The following is a 14040-nucleotide window of genomic DNA, read 5'->3' on the forward strand; positions in this document are numbered from 1 at the left end:
TTTTTGGGAATGGAGACCCTGAGACATGCCAGGACCTTACTGTATCCCCTGCTGGGCAATCACTGTGAGACAGCTGGATCACAGTTGATCACACCAAACCACACAGTTCAAAACCTTAAACCTGCCCCTCTCCTGCAAAAGGATCAAGGATGACGAGTGTGCAGTGTGTTGCTGGTCCCATGCTTCCAGCAGGCTGGTGTTTGGTGAGCTGCCCCAAAGCCTTTGTGAGGGAGGACACAGGGCTGGTGAGCCCCAGGTGCTGGATGTAGCCTGGATGTAGAAGTTCTGTTCCTGAGGGAACCTTGGTCCAGAGAGGGAAAGGCGGGTTCTCAAGTCTCATCACATCTAACAGATTCTGCCTGCTGTGGTGCTTGTTTCCAGGGTGAGGGGGGCAGGATGGACAGCACAGAGCCTGGCTGTGAGGGAAATGCAGTTCTGGGTAATTCTAGCTAAGCACCTTAGACACCAGCTCAGCTGGCTGACACTGTAATATCATTAGAATAAAACATTTAGATGACGTGGGCTTGGGGAGTAGGGCTGTGTGGTGAAGTTAACCCTGCAATTCTGGGCTGTCATGGATATATGGGACCTTGGGTGAATAGTTTGGCTTGAGCCATAGTTTGATGAGTGAGTTTGAGCTCCTCTGCAGCCTTCTGGTAGGAGATACTGCTCCAGGGGTAGGGGCGGATGGGCTGGCACCAAAGGGATATGGTAGAGCTGGAAGAAGGATTAGAATGGTCTGGGATCTGGAACATCTGAAACTGAAGCTGGAAATCACAAACCCACCTACCCAACAAAGTGCCCAACAAATGCAAACAGAAATGAGGCTGGGAACCCTGGCCAAACTATGCAGACAAGATCTGGGCAGGGGTGGGATGTCTTGTTTCTGTATGAAGTTTCCTGGATGGAAATAACCACACCAGCTCTGGAGAGCTCATCTGTGCTTGCTTGCCAAGAAGATATTTCCAGGATTTTGGGATGCTGCAGCTAGACAATTGGATATGCAAGGATCCTGGAGAGGTGGCCAAGTCCACCAAGCCAGAATTTCCACATGGAAGAAAGCAAGCACACTGGTGATATATGAATGGATGGGTGTGTGGGCAGGCCTGGACGCAGGAAGCAATTTGCTTAAAATTACAGATTATTTGGCCAGATTTCCAAGCTGCTATCCAAGCCGAGAGCCCTCCCTCCCTTCCTGCACAGGCGAGGGGAGGGTGGTTGGGTTTCAGTCTTGGCTTAACTGTACAAGGACCAGGTTGGTGCACGCAGGTTTGGTCGGCAGAGTGGGAGGAGGTGGCAGCACGTCCCTGTTGGCAGATGGCAAAGTGGCTGGGGAATGTCAGGGCCCTTCCAGTGCTGGATCAACACGACAGCAGGGGAAGTGTGGTGCCAGCCAACACACGTCAGAGCAGCTCTCCTGGCAGAGGCATGTCACACGTGAGGGTCTGGGCATCTCCATGCTGAAGAGAAGCTCCTGTAGAGGACACAGTGATGTTCCAAGAAGCAATTCCAGAATGGGCATGGATTGTACTCAAAGCAGGGATTATTCCTTCATTTTACAGAAGCCTTTTGCATTTGGCCTTGTGCAGTGTTTACTGTAGGAGCAGAGCATATCTCTGAAGGAGGTGTGGAGGCACAGAGACCAGAGCTGCTTGGAGTTGGGGGTGTTCACGAGTAACAAACATCAGGAATGCAGAGCAGTGTCCTAAACCATCCCTGGGTGGGTAACAGTAGCCAGGGCACATGGGGCAGCGGAAGCACCACATCCCACTGCCTATTGGCTGTGGATGCCAAAGCTGCCAGTATTACCATTACTGCTGAAGGGAGGGATGAGGAGCCTGTTGCCAGCTGCCATGGGAAGCCCTGGCACAGACCACAATCCTCCACCACTTAGAAGCAAAAAAAGGGCCTTTTGGAAATTATTTTGGGCACGTGTTTAATAATTAATCATCGATTTTAGCAAAGACTGCATCACAGACTTGCGTGGGATTGGAAGAAGATCAGCCTTAAAGAAGATTGTGGATTTATGCTGGGGAAAATGTAAAGGATTTTGCAGGATTTCAGAGTTATAAAAAAAAAAAAGGAAATGAAAATAAAAACAGGATGGTTTGCTTGTGCATGTGCTGCCAACTGAACCTCTATTGCCCCGTCTGCTGGGGAGCCAGAGGAAGGACCTGCTGGATGGAGAGCTCAGCAGCGTGGGAGTATTTGCCCTGGCGCATTAGTACTTACGATTAAAGCCTAATTACAAAAAATAGACGAAAAACCAGCTGAAGTGCAGCCTGACCTTAATCTGCCTGGAGACGGGTTTATTTATCTCGGCCACTTGTTTACAGTGGGGAATTTCAGGAGATTAAGCTGGGGAGTGACCCTGTGGGAAATGGGAGAATTTCTTTGATGGTTGGGAAACTTGGGCGCGGGATCGGAGCGCCTGTCTGCTCTGGGGCCTGCAGCCAGGACCACTGAGCTGGGAAGGCTCTGACCCCCCCTGTCCCTGCACCCAGCCCCGTCATCAAAAAGCATTTTTGTTTAGAGGCTTAGCTTAATCGTGATCTGCTGCTTTGTTCCCCACTTAACCTCCTGCTATCAGAAAGTTCAGATGAAGGTTTCTGCAGCATGCGAAGAGACATGGAGTCTGACCTGGTGTGGCATTTCGGCTCAGGACAGGAGTCACTTGTGCTGTCAGCTGATGTCACTTGACCACAGGGCTCAGAAAACCACTCTGTTATATCTCCCAGATAATTATCATGACTGAGACAGATGCAAATCTCACTTCCCTCCTAGTTCCCACCTCCCCGTCACATCGTCACATCGTTCTTTCTGCAGGAGAGCCCAGGGGCATAATGTTTTGGCATGCAAAGGATGCCTCAGAGGGCTCTCAAAAATAGGCAGCAAAGTCATGAGGCTTCCGAGGAACGCATATTAGCAGAGCTGTGGGAGCCAAAAATCCAGCGGGTGCATCCCATTCCTGGGGGCGGTGAAGCTGGAGCACCAAGCCTTGTTACTGCCTGTCAGCCAAGATCTGTGCACCCTCAGAGGCGTGAGTTGAAACTGCCCGAGGCTGCTTTTGACACAAGCACCCCCAAAGTGGGCGAAGAGCAGTGACAACAGGCGGGAGCACTGGTGGGAAGGGAATGCCCGACACCCAGAGTCGAGTGCAGGTTTTATCTCATGGCCACCCGAGGAGGTGGGAAGTTCTATCCCCTTCCTTAAGGAAGACTCATTTTCTGGAGCTGAGACCTGATTTTTATAAAGATGCCATGTCTGAGTATCCCCCATGGAGCCTGCAGGAGCCTGTGAGTGAGTGACATAGACCTACTCTGGTAAGGATGGGCCCCAAGGAGGTACCTCTTTTACACATTAATTAGTTGCTGATGTTGCAGCTCAAAAATCTGAATCCCCCCTGTTCATCAGAAAAAAGTGAGGTGTTGGTGGGCTTTCCTGGGGGCAGAGATTGAGCTGAACTGGGCAAGGGCTGCTTTGGACATTTGCTGATGCTCGTGCCTGCAATTGCTTTTCCCGTGCCCATTCCTGGATGTGATGCTGCTGCCGCCATCTGCGTTGTGACGCGGTGACGTCTGTCCTGCCGAGCCAGGCAGCTCCAAGGAGCCAGACAGGCACAGCCTCCACGCCTTGCTAATGATTTGAACCAGACATGTCCACAATTTCCAGCTGGCAAAGGATTGGTCAGGGGCCATGCACCCCAAAAGCACCACCGAAACTCAGCTGTAATGCAGAGAGGCACCAGAGTGGAGCCAGGGCCAGGACATCGCTGCTCAGCCTGGGTTTGCCTCATGTTGTCTGGCAGGGGGACCAGCTGCTCTGGCTCCTGTTGGATCTGCAGCCTTGCTTGGGGCTGTTTGGCTCAATGGCAGGGCTGGGGAGGGGCTGCTCAAAACACAGCCAGCGAGGGAGGTGGTTGGGGCTTGTGGAGGAATCTCCTTGTGCAATGGAGGCATGCTGGGTGATGTTGCTGTGCCACTGGCTGGCACTTTGGGATGGGAACCTTGGCTCTGGGAGTGATGGAGAGGTGACAGCAGGGAGAAGGAAGGTGCTCCAGGGCTTTGCTGATCCCATGGAGGAGAGGCAGAGAGGGTGTTTCTGCAGGATGCTGAACTGTCCCACGTGTGTGACAGGATTTGACATGGACAGAGAGAGAAGCAGCAGGAGCTGCTCAGCCTGAGGGTATCCCTGGGGATACCTCATATTGCAGCTGTGTCAGCCTACAGCCATCCCACCCTGCAGGGAAGCACAAGGGAGGGGACATGCTACATCCTGGCAGCCATGCAGGGAAATTTGGGTAGAAATGGAGTTAGCTAAAGAAAAATTAACGGGTTTACACTTACTCAGGTTGCTGTAGCCCTTATTGGAGCAGTGAGTGACTTGGAATAGTCTGTAAGGCTCAGTTAGCAGCACCAGCATCAGCCCTGTTTTATGAAAGGATGAGCTGGATCTTAATGATGACAGATGTCCTTGGTTCTGGTTTTGTCTCTCACACAGCAGACAGCATCACCAGCATCATGTGAGGTCCCGTGCTTGACCCAGAGGGTGTCAGTGTGGGTGTCCTGCTGGTGAGCAGCTTGGCTTGTGGGATCCAAAGGACTCGCACCAGGGAGGGCTCTTGTCTGCAAGACATCAAGCCAAGCTCCAGGTTCCTCTGCTGGTTCCTCTGCAGGCTTGGGGCTAGTAGGGATTGAAAAAGAAAAAAAAGGAAAAAAGAAAGAAAATACACCAAATCTCCTTTTTAAATAGTTGAATGCAAATGGCCTGAAGAACAATAGCAGATGAAATGGCATTCAGAGCGGGTTTTAAAGTGCTTGGAACGTGGGTAGGATCAAAATCAGGTTAGTCTTTGGAGATGCAGACTCTGCAGCTTGCCAGGGTGTTTTTAAGCATGCTTTGATGTGTAGTTCAAACACTAGATTTGTCCTGGCAGACAGAAGCACTCACAAATTCATACACAGCCGCTCTCTCCCTCCCTCCTCCCCACTGTCCCCCATCTCATGAGATTATAATTTAGCTTCATTACAAAGGAGTTTTACTTTGTCCTGGTTTCAGCTGAGATAGAGTTAATTTCCTCCTTATTTAGAAGCTGTGTAAATCCCCCTCCTGGGTCTCTGCATTATGCTGAAATGAGTTTACAAACCTCGATGGAACCTTGCAGGCTCTCGGGGCGGCTGGAGAGCTTTGCCCCACACGCATGGCGGTGGCAGCTCCGTGATTTCTTGGCTTTGTTTAGGGGCCCTTTGGGTGTGTGTGGTGTTAAACCCACACTGCAAGCTGGAAGAGAAATCCTGCTGGCTCCGGCAGCTGCGCAAGTGGGGTGAGATGGACGTCTGTCCCCTGGAAGATGGCAATTATGGTAACGAGCTTCCCAACATCACTAACGCGCTTACGCAGAGCTCCGGTCACAGCCAAGGTGAGTCTGGGTAGGGAGTGGAAATCCAGCTGACAGACACAGGGGTTGGGTCCAGGTCAAAACTCACCCCAAAGCTCAGAGAACTCGCTTCAGCTGCTGGTTATGCTTCTGCGAGTCATAGGAACACAAAATACTTGTCTTCACAGCCTCTGGTTTTATATATAAATGTTTGCTTCTTTGCTACAGGGTAAAGTTGCCTGTGTTTTGAGTTTAGGGACTGTTCTAAAGCAGTTTGACTTTGGGGTAGTTTAGTGCAGGTTTGGGCATGGGGTAATATAAGAAAACAGAATTGCTTGCCACAGAGCAGAGCTGAGCTCCGAAGTCCTGGCTGTAATGTGAGAGTGAGGAGCTGGAGATGGTGCAGAGCCCATTTCCCTGCCCTTAAGCCTCACTTAAAGGCTGTGATTCAGGTGGTAGGGAAGTCATTAGCCAGGAATGTTAACGCAGTTCAAGTGCAGAGCACAGAGCGATGTAGTTAAGGGGTTGTTCCTTAGTGCTAAAATAGTTTCTCAACCGCTGACAAAGCATTTGATCCCTTTAAGTTTAATCACTCTTTCCTTTTGCCTGAAATAGACATTAATTGAAAGTTATTGCTCTTCACATGCCTCTGTCTGCTGCACTGAAATTGCTCTTGGGTGTATTATGTGTGGCCAGAGTGGGTGGAGGAGAGGGGGACAGCAGCCATGCCACAGGGGAAACTTCATTCTTCAGGGTGGGGTTGGTCCTGCAGCAGCAGTTTGGGAGCGTGGCTGTCCTGCCAACCATGGCCAGGACCACATGCCCGGCCTCCCTATGCTCTTCCTCAGGGAGCAGCTTAATTTAAACCTGGCCTTGCTCCATGTCCTGCATCAGTCCCAGGACTACCCCCTTGGTGTTTCCAGCTCTCCCAAGGATTTGCTCTGGCATTTGGGGAAGGTTGCTGGGGCTGAACAGGTCATTTTTTTTAGACCTGCAAGGGGTTCCCAAAGCACATGCCAGGGCTGTCCCCTTCTCTTCTCCCTGTGCTCCTGCCTCTCCAAGAAGGGGACTGAAAGCAGCCCAGATCTTGGAGGTGTCCTGGGGTTCATGTTTGTGCATATGCAAATACTGCTCCAGATTGTTGACAGCCTCTTTTATTACTGAAGAACAGCTGATTCTTGAAATCCTTCCTGGTAAAGTGAGCAGCCTTGGTTCCCAACATACAAACACCTGTTTAATTTCTCTCCACCTCAGGGTGCCTGCAGCATTCCGGCTAATTGCTTGTTGCCATCGTTTCCGCAGCATGTTTACCCAGCCTCCCTGGATCAGCTTTGAACAGTGCCTTTTGTTTTCCACCCTTGAATGCATTTAACTCAACCCCTCTTGTGGGTTGCAGGACCTTACATGGAACGTTGCACCCCCTTTGGGGCTTCCCATTTTGCAGCCTGCCAGCTCTGTTTGGCCTTCATGATCCAGTGTGGCTGGAGTGATAGTGGGATTGCTCCAGACAGTTTTTTTCCTCACATCAAACCACTTGTCTTGATTGGTCTGGATGGGGTGAAATACTAATCCAGCATTTGGATTAGTATTTCAGTTTCAGAAATGCCCATGAAGTTACAGAGCAGCTCTGAAGAGGAGCAGATATCTGGTGCAGGGCAGCAGTGGGGTTTCAGATGATGCTGTCTCCTCCCTTCCAGCCTTCTCACAAGGCCCACAGAGGCTGCTGGGGGTGGTGGGTTGTTCCCCCAGTCACTGGGAGCAGCTGAGACACACTCGTGTGGTTCCCTTCGTGGTTTCATGTGCTGCTGATCTAAGGAGCTGCAGTTCAGTGAAGCTGAGACTGTGTTGGAGCAGAGGAGGAGAGCTCATGGTGCTTGCAGGGCAGTAATGCTGAGGAAGCCCAGTCCTGACCCAGGGGCAGCTGCCTGCATGCTCAGTGTCACAGGGGAGGGAGCACACTGCCAGGTTTCAAGGCATCAGCCTTGTGTGTGACAGTGGATTGTGGTCACAAAAAATGGGTGGGTGGTGCCTGCCTCTTTTCTCACCCCTCTGACCAAGTCAGCTATTCTAGCAAATTACTTAGCAATGCCATCTGAGGAGACATTAGTCAGGAGAGGCATCCAAAGCCAGAGCCCATCTCCATCCCAGAAATTACTGGGGTGAGACCAGGTTTTGCTGTCATTGTAAAGGCAGAGCTGTGCCCAGGGAGGTCATGTCTGGGAGGAGGAACAGGCTGTTCCTGCCCCAGCAGGGCACTGATGTTTTTCTCTTTGCAGACTCCCTGGCCAGGCCCAGACGAACGGTGTTCACGCGGGCCATCGAGGGCTGTGACCTGCACTGGCAGGACAGCCACTTGCAGCGCATCATCAGCAGCGACTTCTACGTGTCCCCCTCCTACCAGCGGGAGGGGGAGAGCCTCCTCTTCAACTCCCAGGGACAGCCACTGTGGCTGGGTGAGCATCCAAACCAGCAGCCCCTCTCATGGCCTCTGTGGGTTGGGTTTCTAGTGGAAAGGAGTCACCTGAGGCTGCCCTGGGTCCTTGCAATTCCTGCATCCTAGACTGAAATTGCTACCCTGGCCCTTAGCCTGAGGAGTGGGGGGAGCAGAAGAATTCAGTGCCCACCCACACCCCAGCCACAATCCTTAGAGCAATCTCCACATATTTACAGTCTGGCCTTCTCTTGGGCAGTTTGGACCAAGCTCATCATGTCCCTTTTCATCCTGCCAGTGTTTAGCTGTCCCCAGAGCAACCTCTCATTGTTTCCACTACAGAGGGTCTGGACACTTAAAGTCTCTTGAAAATTGACTGCAAAGCACAGCTGTATCCTCCAGATTTTCTGTTTCCTGCTCTCCCCTTCTTGTTAGTCTTCTCTTAAAGGCAATTAGCAGTCACTACGATTAAGCCTCATGGGAACTTAAGGTGTACTGGGCCAGGCAAGCCCAGAGGCCTCCTCTGTTGTAGACTTTTAGCCCAAGTACCTCAACCCACACAAATTCTCTCCTGCAAAGTCATGAGCCCAGGCAGATCTATGGACCCTCTACAGTTCCTTGTCTGGGATGAGAACGAGTGACATGAAGGACTTGGGGGGGGGAACCTGGTGTGGCTGTCAGCCCTAAGACAGACCCCAAAATGGGGGACACAAGTCCCCATCCACCTCCAGGAAGGGGGAATTACTTAGCCCCTGCAGTCCAGGAGTTGAGTATATGAACACAGAACAGGTCAAAGCCCACCATTGCACTGTTGTCCACTCCAGAAGCTGGGGTCTGCCACAAGGAAAGAGAACATTTTAAGTTGTCTAGAGATGTAGTTTGGAGTAGTAGGCACTAAGTTGCTGCTAATGCCAGGAGATAGGAAGGGCTCATATGTAGGCTGCTGGTACACTTTAGCTGGAGCAGGAGAGGATATTTCTGCTCTGGGAAGAGTTCTGGGCAGCTGCAGGCAGGAGGTCCCCTTCCCACACAGCCACAGGCAGCAGTGGTTGGTTAATGCATCCATGGACTCCATCTAGAAGGGATATGGTGGCCACAGCTCCCCTCTTCTGAGCCTAATCTGGGTTCTGGTGAGCCCTTTTTCCCATCTGGTTGGTGCATGTTATTTTTCTGATGTATTTGCCATGATTTTTGGATTTTGCGCTTTTGCTTTCTTGGCACCTCTTCAGGGACCCAGTGCTGGGAGAAGAGGGTGATTTGTCAGCAACTTCCCGTGATGAATTCAGTGAGAAGATGAATATTTCATCCATTTAGCAAATGAATAGAGGGAGCAACAAGAAGCTCTTTTACAGATGTGTTTGTTCTGAAATCTCCTCCTCATGTATTCCTTGTGGGTGACCTTTGGGATGTGGATACCCCATTTGTGGAGGTGGTTGTCTGCATTTCCAGAGCTTTCTGAAGTCTTCCAGGAATAGAAATTATCCCTCTATGATAACTTCAGATCATCTGTATTTGCCTGGGTTTTTTTCTCCCCTTGGTAGGACATTTTGAAAGAAAATGGAATTTTTGCTGCTTGTTATGCAGCATGTCATGTCATCTGCTCCTGCTAATTTCTCACTCAGTCATAATCCTCTCCACAGTTGCTTGTGATTTCAGGTGAGCAATAAGCAGCGGGAGCAGATGAATTCCTAAGCAACTGTGAGTCTTGGGAGGGGGTTTAGTGCAACTGTTCCTAATAATAAAACACCAGGTAGGAGAACTGCAGAAGAGACAGGATGTCTGCAGAGCTCCCTCCATGGAGGTGTTAAGGAGTCAGTTCAAAGCATCACCCCAAGTCTGCCAGTGCCCCCAGTACAGTGCTGGATGCCCAGCCTCACCCTGTGCCCTGAGAGAAATCGAGATAGGCCATGCAGATTTTAGGAGAAATGAGGGGCAGGGCTGTAACAGCCTGTGTTGGAGCTGTGGTACTGCAGCAATGGTGTGTTGGAAATGCTGCCATTAGATAAACTTTGTGGAGGTGGGGATTTAGGTACTGACGTGGCTGCTGTGGGTTGAAAGTGGCAGGAGTCCCGTTAGTATTCCTGGTAGGTATCCTTTCAGGAGCAGGGAGGAAGGGATGAATTCAAGGCAGGAAGCAGGAGTTTAGCTCAGGTGTGGGGAATGTGAGTAGAAGGTGGCCCATGAGTGCCATCCTGTCAATGCCTGTGGTTCAGCCATGCCCCTGTTCCTTGCCTTGCAGAACACGTCCCCACAGCCTGTGCTCGGGTGGATGCGCTGCGCTCCCACGGCTATCCCAGAGAGGCTCTCCGACTCACTGTTGCCATCATCAACACCCTGCGACTGCAGCAGCAAAGGCAGCTGGAAATATATAAGCATCAGAAGAAAGGTATGAGTAGAGCTGTGTGACAAGTATCTTGTGACATTTGGCTGGGGTATCTCGGTTGGAAATATCTTTTCCACTTTGACGAGGCAAACATCCAGCCTGGATGGGCAACGATGTTTTGAGGGGACTTAGGAATAAAACGAGGATGTATCATCTTAGGAAGGAGGGCCAGGTGTCTCAGGAAGTATTTAAGGGGGTTGCTAGGGCATGTAGGAAAAAAATTTGAGATGTCAAAGCTCAGTTCGAACTTAATTTGGCAACTTTTGTAAAGGATAATAAAAAAATGTTTTTACAAATATATTAACTGCAAAAGGAAGGGTAAGACCAACCTTTGTTCTCTACTGGACGGGAGGGAACTCAGTAACTGCAGATGAGGAGAAGGTGGAAATGCTTAACACCTTCTTTGCCTCAGTCTTTAGTGGGAAGATGGCTTGTCATCAGGACAGCTGTCCTCCTGGGCTGGTAGATGGTATCAGGGAGCAGAATGTCCCCTTTATCCAGGAGGAGGCAGTCAGAGAACTGCTGACCTGCTTGGATGTTCATAAATCCATGGCCCATACGGGATCCATCCCAGGGTGATGAGGGAGCTGGCAGATGAGCTTATGAAGCCGCTCTCCATCATTTACCAACAGTCCTGTCTCACTGGTGAGGTCCCAAATGTCTGGAAGCTGCCCAATGTGACACCCATTCACAAAAAGGGTAGGAAGGAGGATCCTGGTAATTATAGGCCAGTTAGCCTGACCTCAGTACCTGGTAAGGTTATGGAACAGTTTATATTAAGTGTAATCACACAGCACTCACAGGATGGCCAGGGTATCAGACCCAGCCAGCATGGGTTTAGGAGGGGTAGGTCATGTTTGACCAACCTGGTTTCCTTTCATGACCAGGTGACCTGCAGGAAAGGCTATGGATGTTGTGTACCTGGACTTCAGCAAGGCCTTTGACACTGTCTCCCACAGCACACTCCTGGAAAAGCTGCAGCCCATGGCTTGGACAGGAGCACTCTGTGCTGGGTTAGGAACTGGCTGGATGGCTGGGCTCAGAGAGTGGTGGTGAATGGTGCTGCATCCAGCTGGGGCCAGTCATCAGTGGTGTCCCTCAGGGGTCTGTGCTGGGACCAGTTATGTTCAATATTTTTATTGATGACATGGATGAGGGGATTGAGTCTTTCATTAGTAAATTTGCAGATGACACTAAGCTGGGAGTGTGTGTCAATCTATTGGAAGGTAGGAGGCTCTGCAGAGAGACCTGGAACAGTTTGATGGATGAGCATAGTCCAATAAGATGAAGTTTAATAAGTCCAAGTGCCAAGTGCTGCATTTTGGCCACAATAACCCCCTGCAACACTATAGGCTGGGGATGGTGTGGCTGGACAGTGCCCAGGCAGAAAGGACCTGGGGGTTCTGGTCAACAGCGAGCTGAACGTGAGCCAGCAGTGTGCCCTGGTGGCCAAGAAGGCCATCCTGGCCTGTATCAGGAACAATGTGGCCAGCAGGAGCAGGGAGCAGTGTGGCACTGGTGAGGCCACACCTCGAGTGCTGTGTCCAGTTCTGGCCCCTCAGTTTGGGAAGGACATTGAGACACTTAAGCGTGTCCAGAGGAGGCAACAAGGCTGGTGAGGGGCTTGGAACACAAACCCTGTGAGGAACGACTGAGGCAGCTGGGGGTGTTTAGCCTGGAGAAAAGGAGACTCAGGGGTGACCTTATCACTCTCTACAACTCCCTGAAAGGTAGCTGCAGTCAGGTGTGGGTTGGTCTCTTTCTCCAGGCAGCAACTGACAAAACCAGAGGACACGGTCTCAAGCTGCGTCAAGGGAAATCTAGGTTGGGTATTAGGAAGAAGTTTTTTGTGAAAGGGTGATAAAATTCTGGAATGGGCTGCCCAGGGAGGTGATGGAGTCACCATCCCTGGATGTGTTTAGGAGAAGACTGGATGTGGCACTCAGTGCCAGGGTTTAGTTGAGGCATTAAGGCATGGGTTAGACTCAGTGATCTTGAAGGTCTGTCTCTTCCAGCCTAAGTGATTCTGTGATTCTGTAACAGAATTGTGCTGCCCCATTCAGAGTGGCAGAGATGGGCAGCACTGCAGGGGACTGCTTATGTCCTAGGAAGACAAACTGAGTTGCTTGAGCCAAGTTGAGTTGATACCCACATACTCAGGACACAGCTGCCCAAATGCTGTCTTCAGGCTGCTGCAGTAGGGATGTTCTTGTTCCCACTGTTGCTGTGTCTGGTTGCCTGTAAGGCAAGAGCTGCCTGCATTGAAGAGGAGCTGCCTGACTGCTGAGCAGCAGTAACTGGCTGTGTGTGCTCCTTCCACCTTGCATTTCCTGAGTCAATGTACCAGGAGACAAGCCCAGTGTTCCTCCTTTTGCAGTTGCAATTGGAAGGGAGCCGGGGTCAGTTACTGCAGTGCTGCTGAAGGTCAGTGACTCCTGGTCCTTGCCAGCTCAGCCAGCTTGAGATCACCAAAAGATGACATTTTAAGAATCACTGAAGTCTTGATCATCTCAGGAGAGATTTCTGCTTGTGTTTCCAGAACATTCAGGCTACCATTGCACATTGGTCAATGAGCTGCAGGTCTGGCATTATAGACCTTTTCTTTGGGACTATGCAGACCCTCATGTTCTCTTGGAACAGAGAATGAGTCTCTGCATCTTATTGGCCTTAGGGACACCTTTTTTTGTGTCTGTGCCTGCTCCCTCAGTTGTCTGTGCAGAGTGGCTTCTCCTTGCCCTCATGAACTACCATGCCAGAGTTGGCCCTAGGGGTTCCTGTTGGATGCAAGTTGTGGGATAAGAAAAGTCCTCTGGTCTCAGAAACCTCTCTGGGTGCAGAACTTGTCTTTAAATTCCTTACTTTTACTGTTCTATTTTATCCAGAACTGCTGCAGAGAGGAGCAACAACCATCACCAACCTGGAGGGCTGGGTAGGCCACCCTCTGAACCCCATCGGCTGCCTCTTTCTCACCCTGACCGAAGCTTGTAGATTAGAAGAGGAAAATTGCCTTGAAATTTCAGGTACCAAGTGTTCCTCCTGGATCCCTTCCCGGTGTCTGTGGCTGAGGTGGGTGCAGATCTGGGTCTCTGGACACCTGGACTCTGAGTCCCCCCTCTCAGCCTTGGCAAGAGCACCAGGGCAGAACTGTAGAGAAGGAAGGTAGTGAGTAGAGAGAAATAGAATTTTCTCAGCCCCAGGGTTTGCAGCCAGAGCAGAGCAGGTCCAAGGGAAGGCTCTGGTGTCAGCTGTGCACCCTGTTGCACATGTCTTGGGTCTCTTGCATCTCCTGGTGAGAGCAGGAAAGGATGGTGAAGCCCACATCTCCCTCAGGGAGCTTTCATCTGTCGTTTCTGGGTAACCAAAAGCAGGCAGGAAGGAAAGTGTGGGTCTTGCTTCTGAAATGAGAGATTTTACTCTGCAATGATTCTGCTGTCTGGGAAGACTCTTGTAACCCCACTGCATCTCCTCTCCCTCCTTTCAGACGCTGGGGACTCCAAACCACCAGTGTATCAACATGTGCCCGTTGTGACCGGCAGCCAGGACGGTGACGAGTCCTACCTGTCCCTGGCCTTAGAGGTGGCCCTGATGGGGATGGGTCAGCAGAGAGTGATGCCCGAAGGCCTCTATGCCCAGGACAAGGTGTGCCGCAATGAGGAGCAGATCATTGCCCGCCTGCAGGACCTGGAGCTGGACCCGGTGCTGGTGCAGACCCTGCGGAAGCAGTGCATCTTGCTGCTGGAAGGTGGGGCCTTGGCTCATCTAGCTGACTTTTGTGTCTTAGTTGAGTGTTGGTAACATCTCTGAGGTGCCTTTTTCAAAATTTACGCACATCCTGCTTCTTCCTCTCTG

General features: G+C 51.0%; 1 protein-coding gene across 1 annotated transcript in view; it reads left to right on the plus strand.

The window, feature by feature from the left end:
* The window catches only part of ZSWIM5 (zinc finger SWIM-type containing 5), a 95307-nt gene that overhangs the window by 74828 nt on the left and 6439 nt on the right, over positions 1-14040 (plus strand). The window contains exons 5-9 of the mRNA XM_066555903.1: positions 5240-5419; positions 7654-7830; positions 10048-10194; positions 13074-13211; positions 13673-13933. Coding sequence (XP_066412000.1) covers positions 5240-5419; positions 7654-7830; positions 10048-10194; positions 13074-13211; positions 13673-13933 — 903 coding nt within the window. The remainder of the gene's footprint in view (positions 1-5239; positions 5420-7653; positions 7831-10047; positions 10195-13073; positions 13212-13672; positions 13934-14040) is intronic.

The sequence above is a fragment of the Molothrus aeneus genome, chromosome 9 (genome assembly GCF_037042795.1).
Source record: "Molothrus aeneus isolate 106 chromosome 9, BPBGC_Maene_1.0, whole genome shotgun sequence".
Taxonomy (NCBI): Eukaryota; Metazoa; Chordata; class Aves; order Passeriformes; family Icteridae; genus Molothrus; species Molothrus aeneus.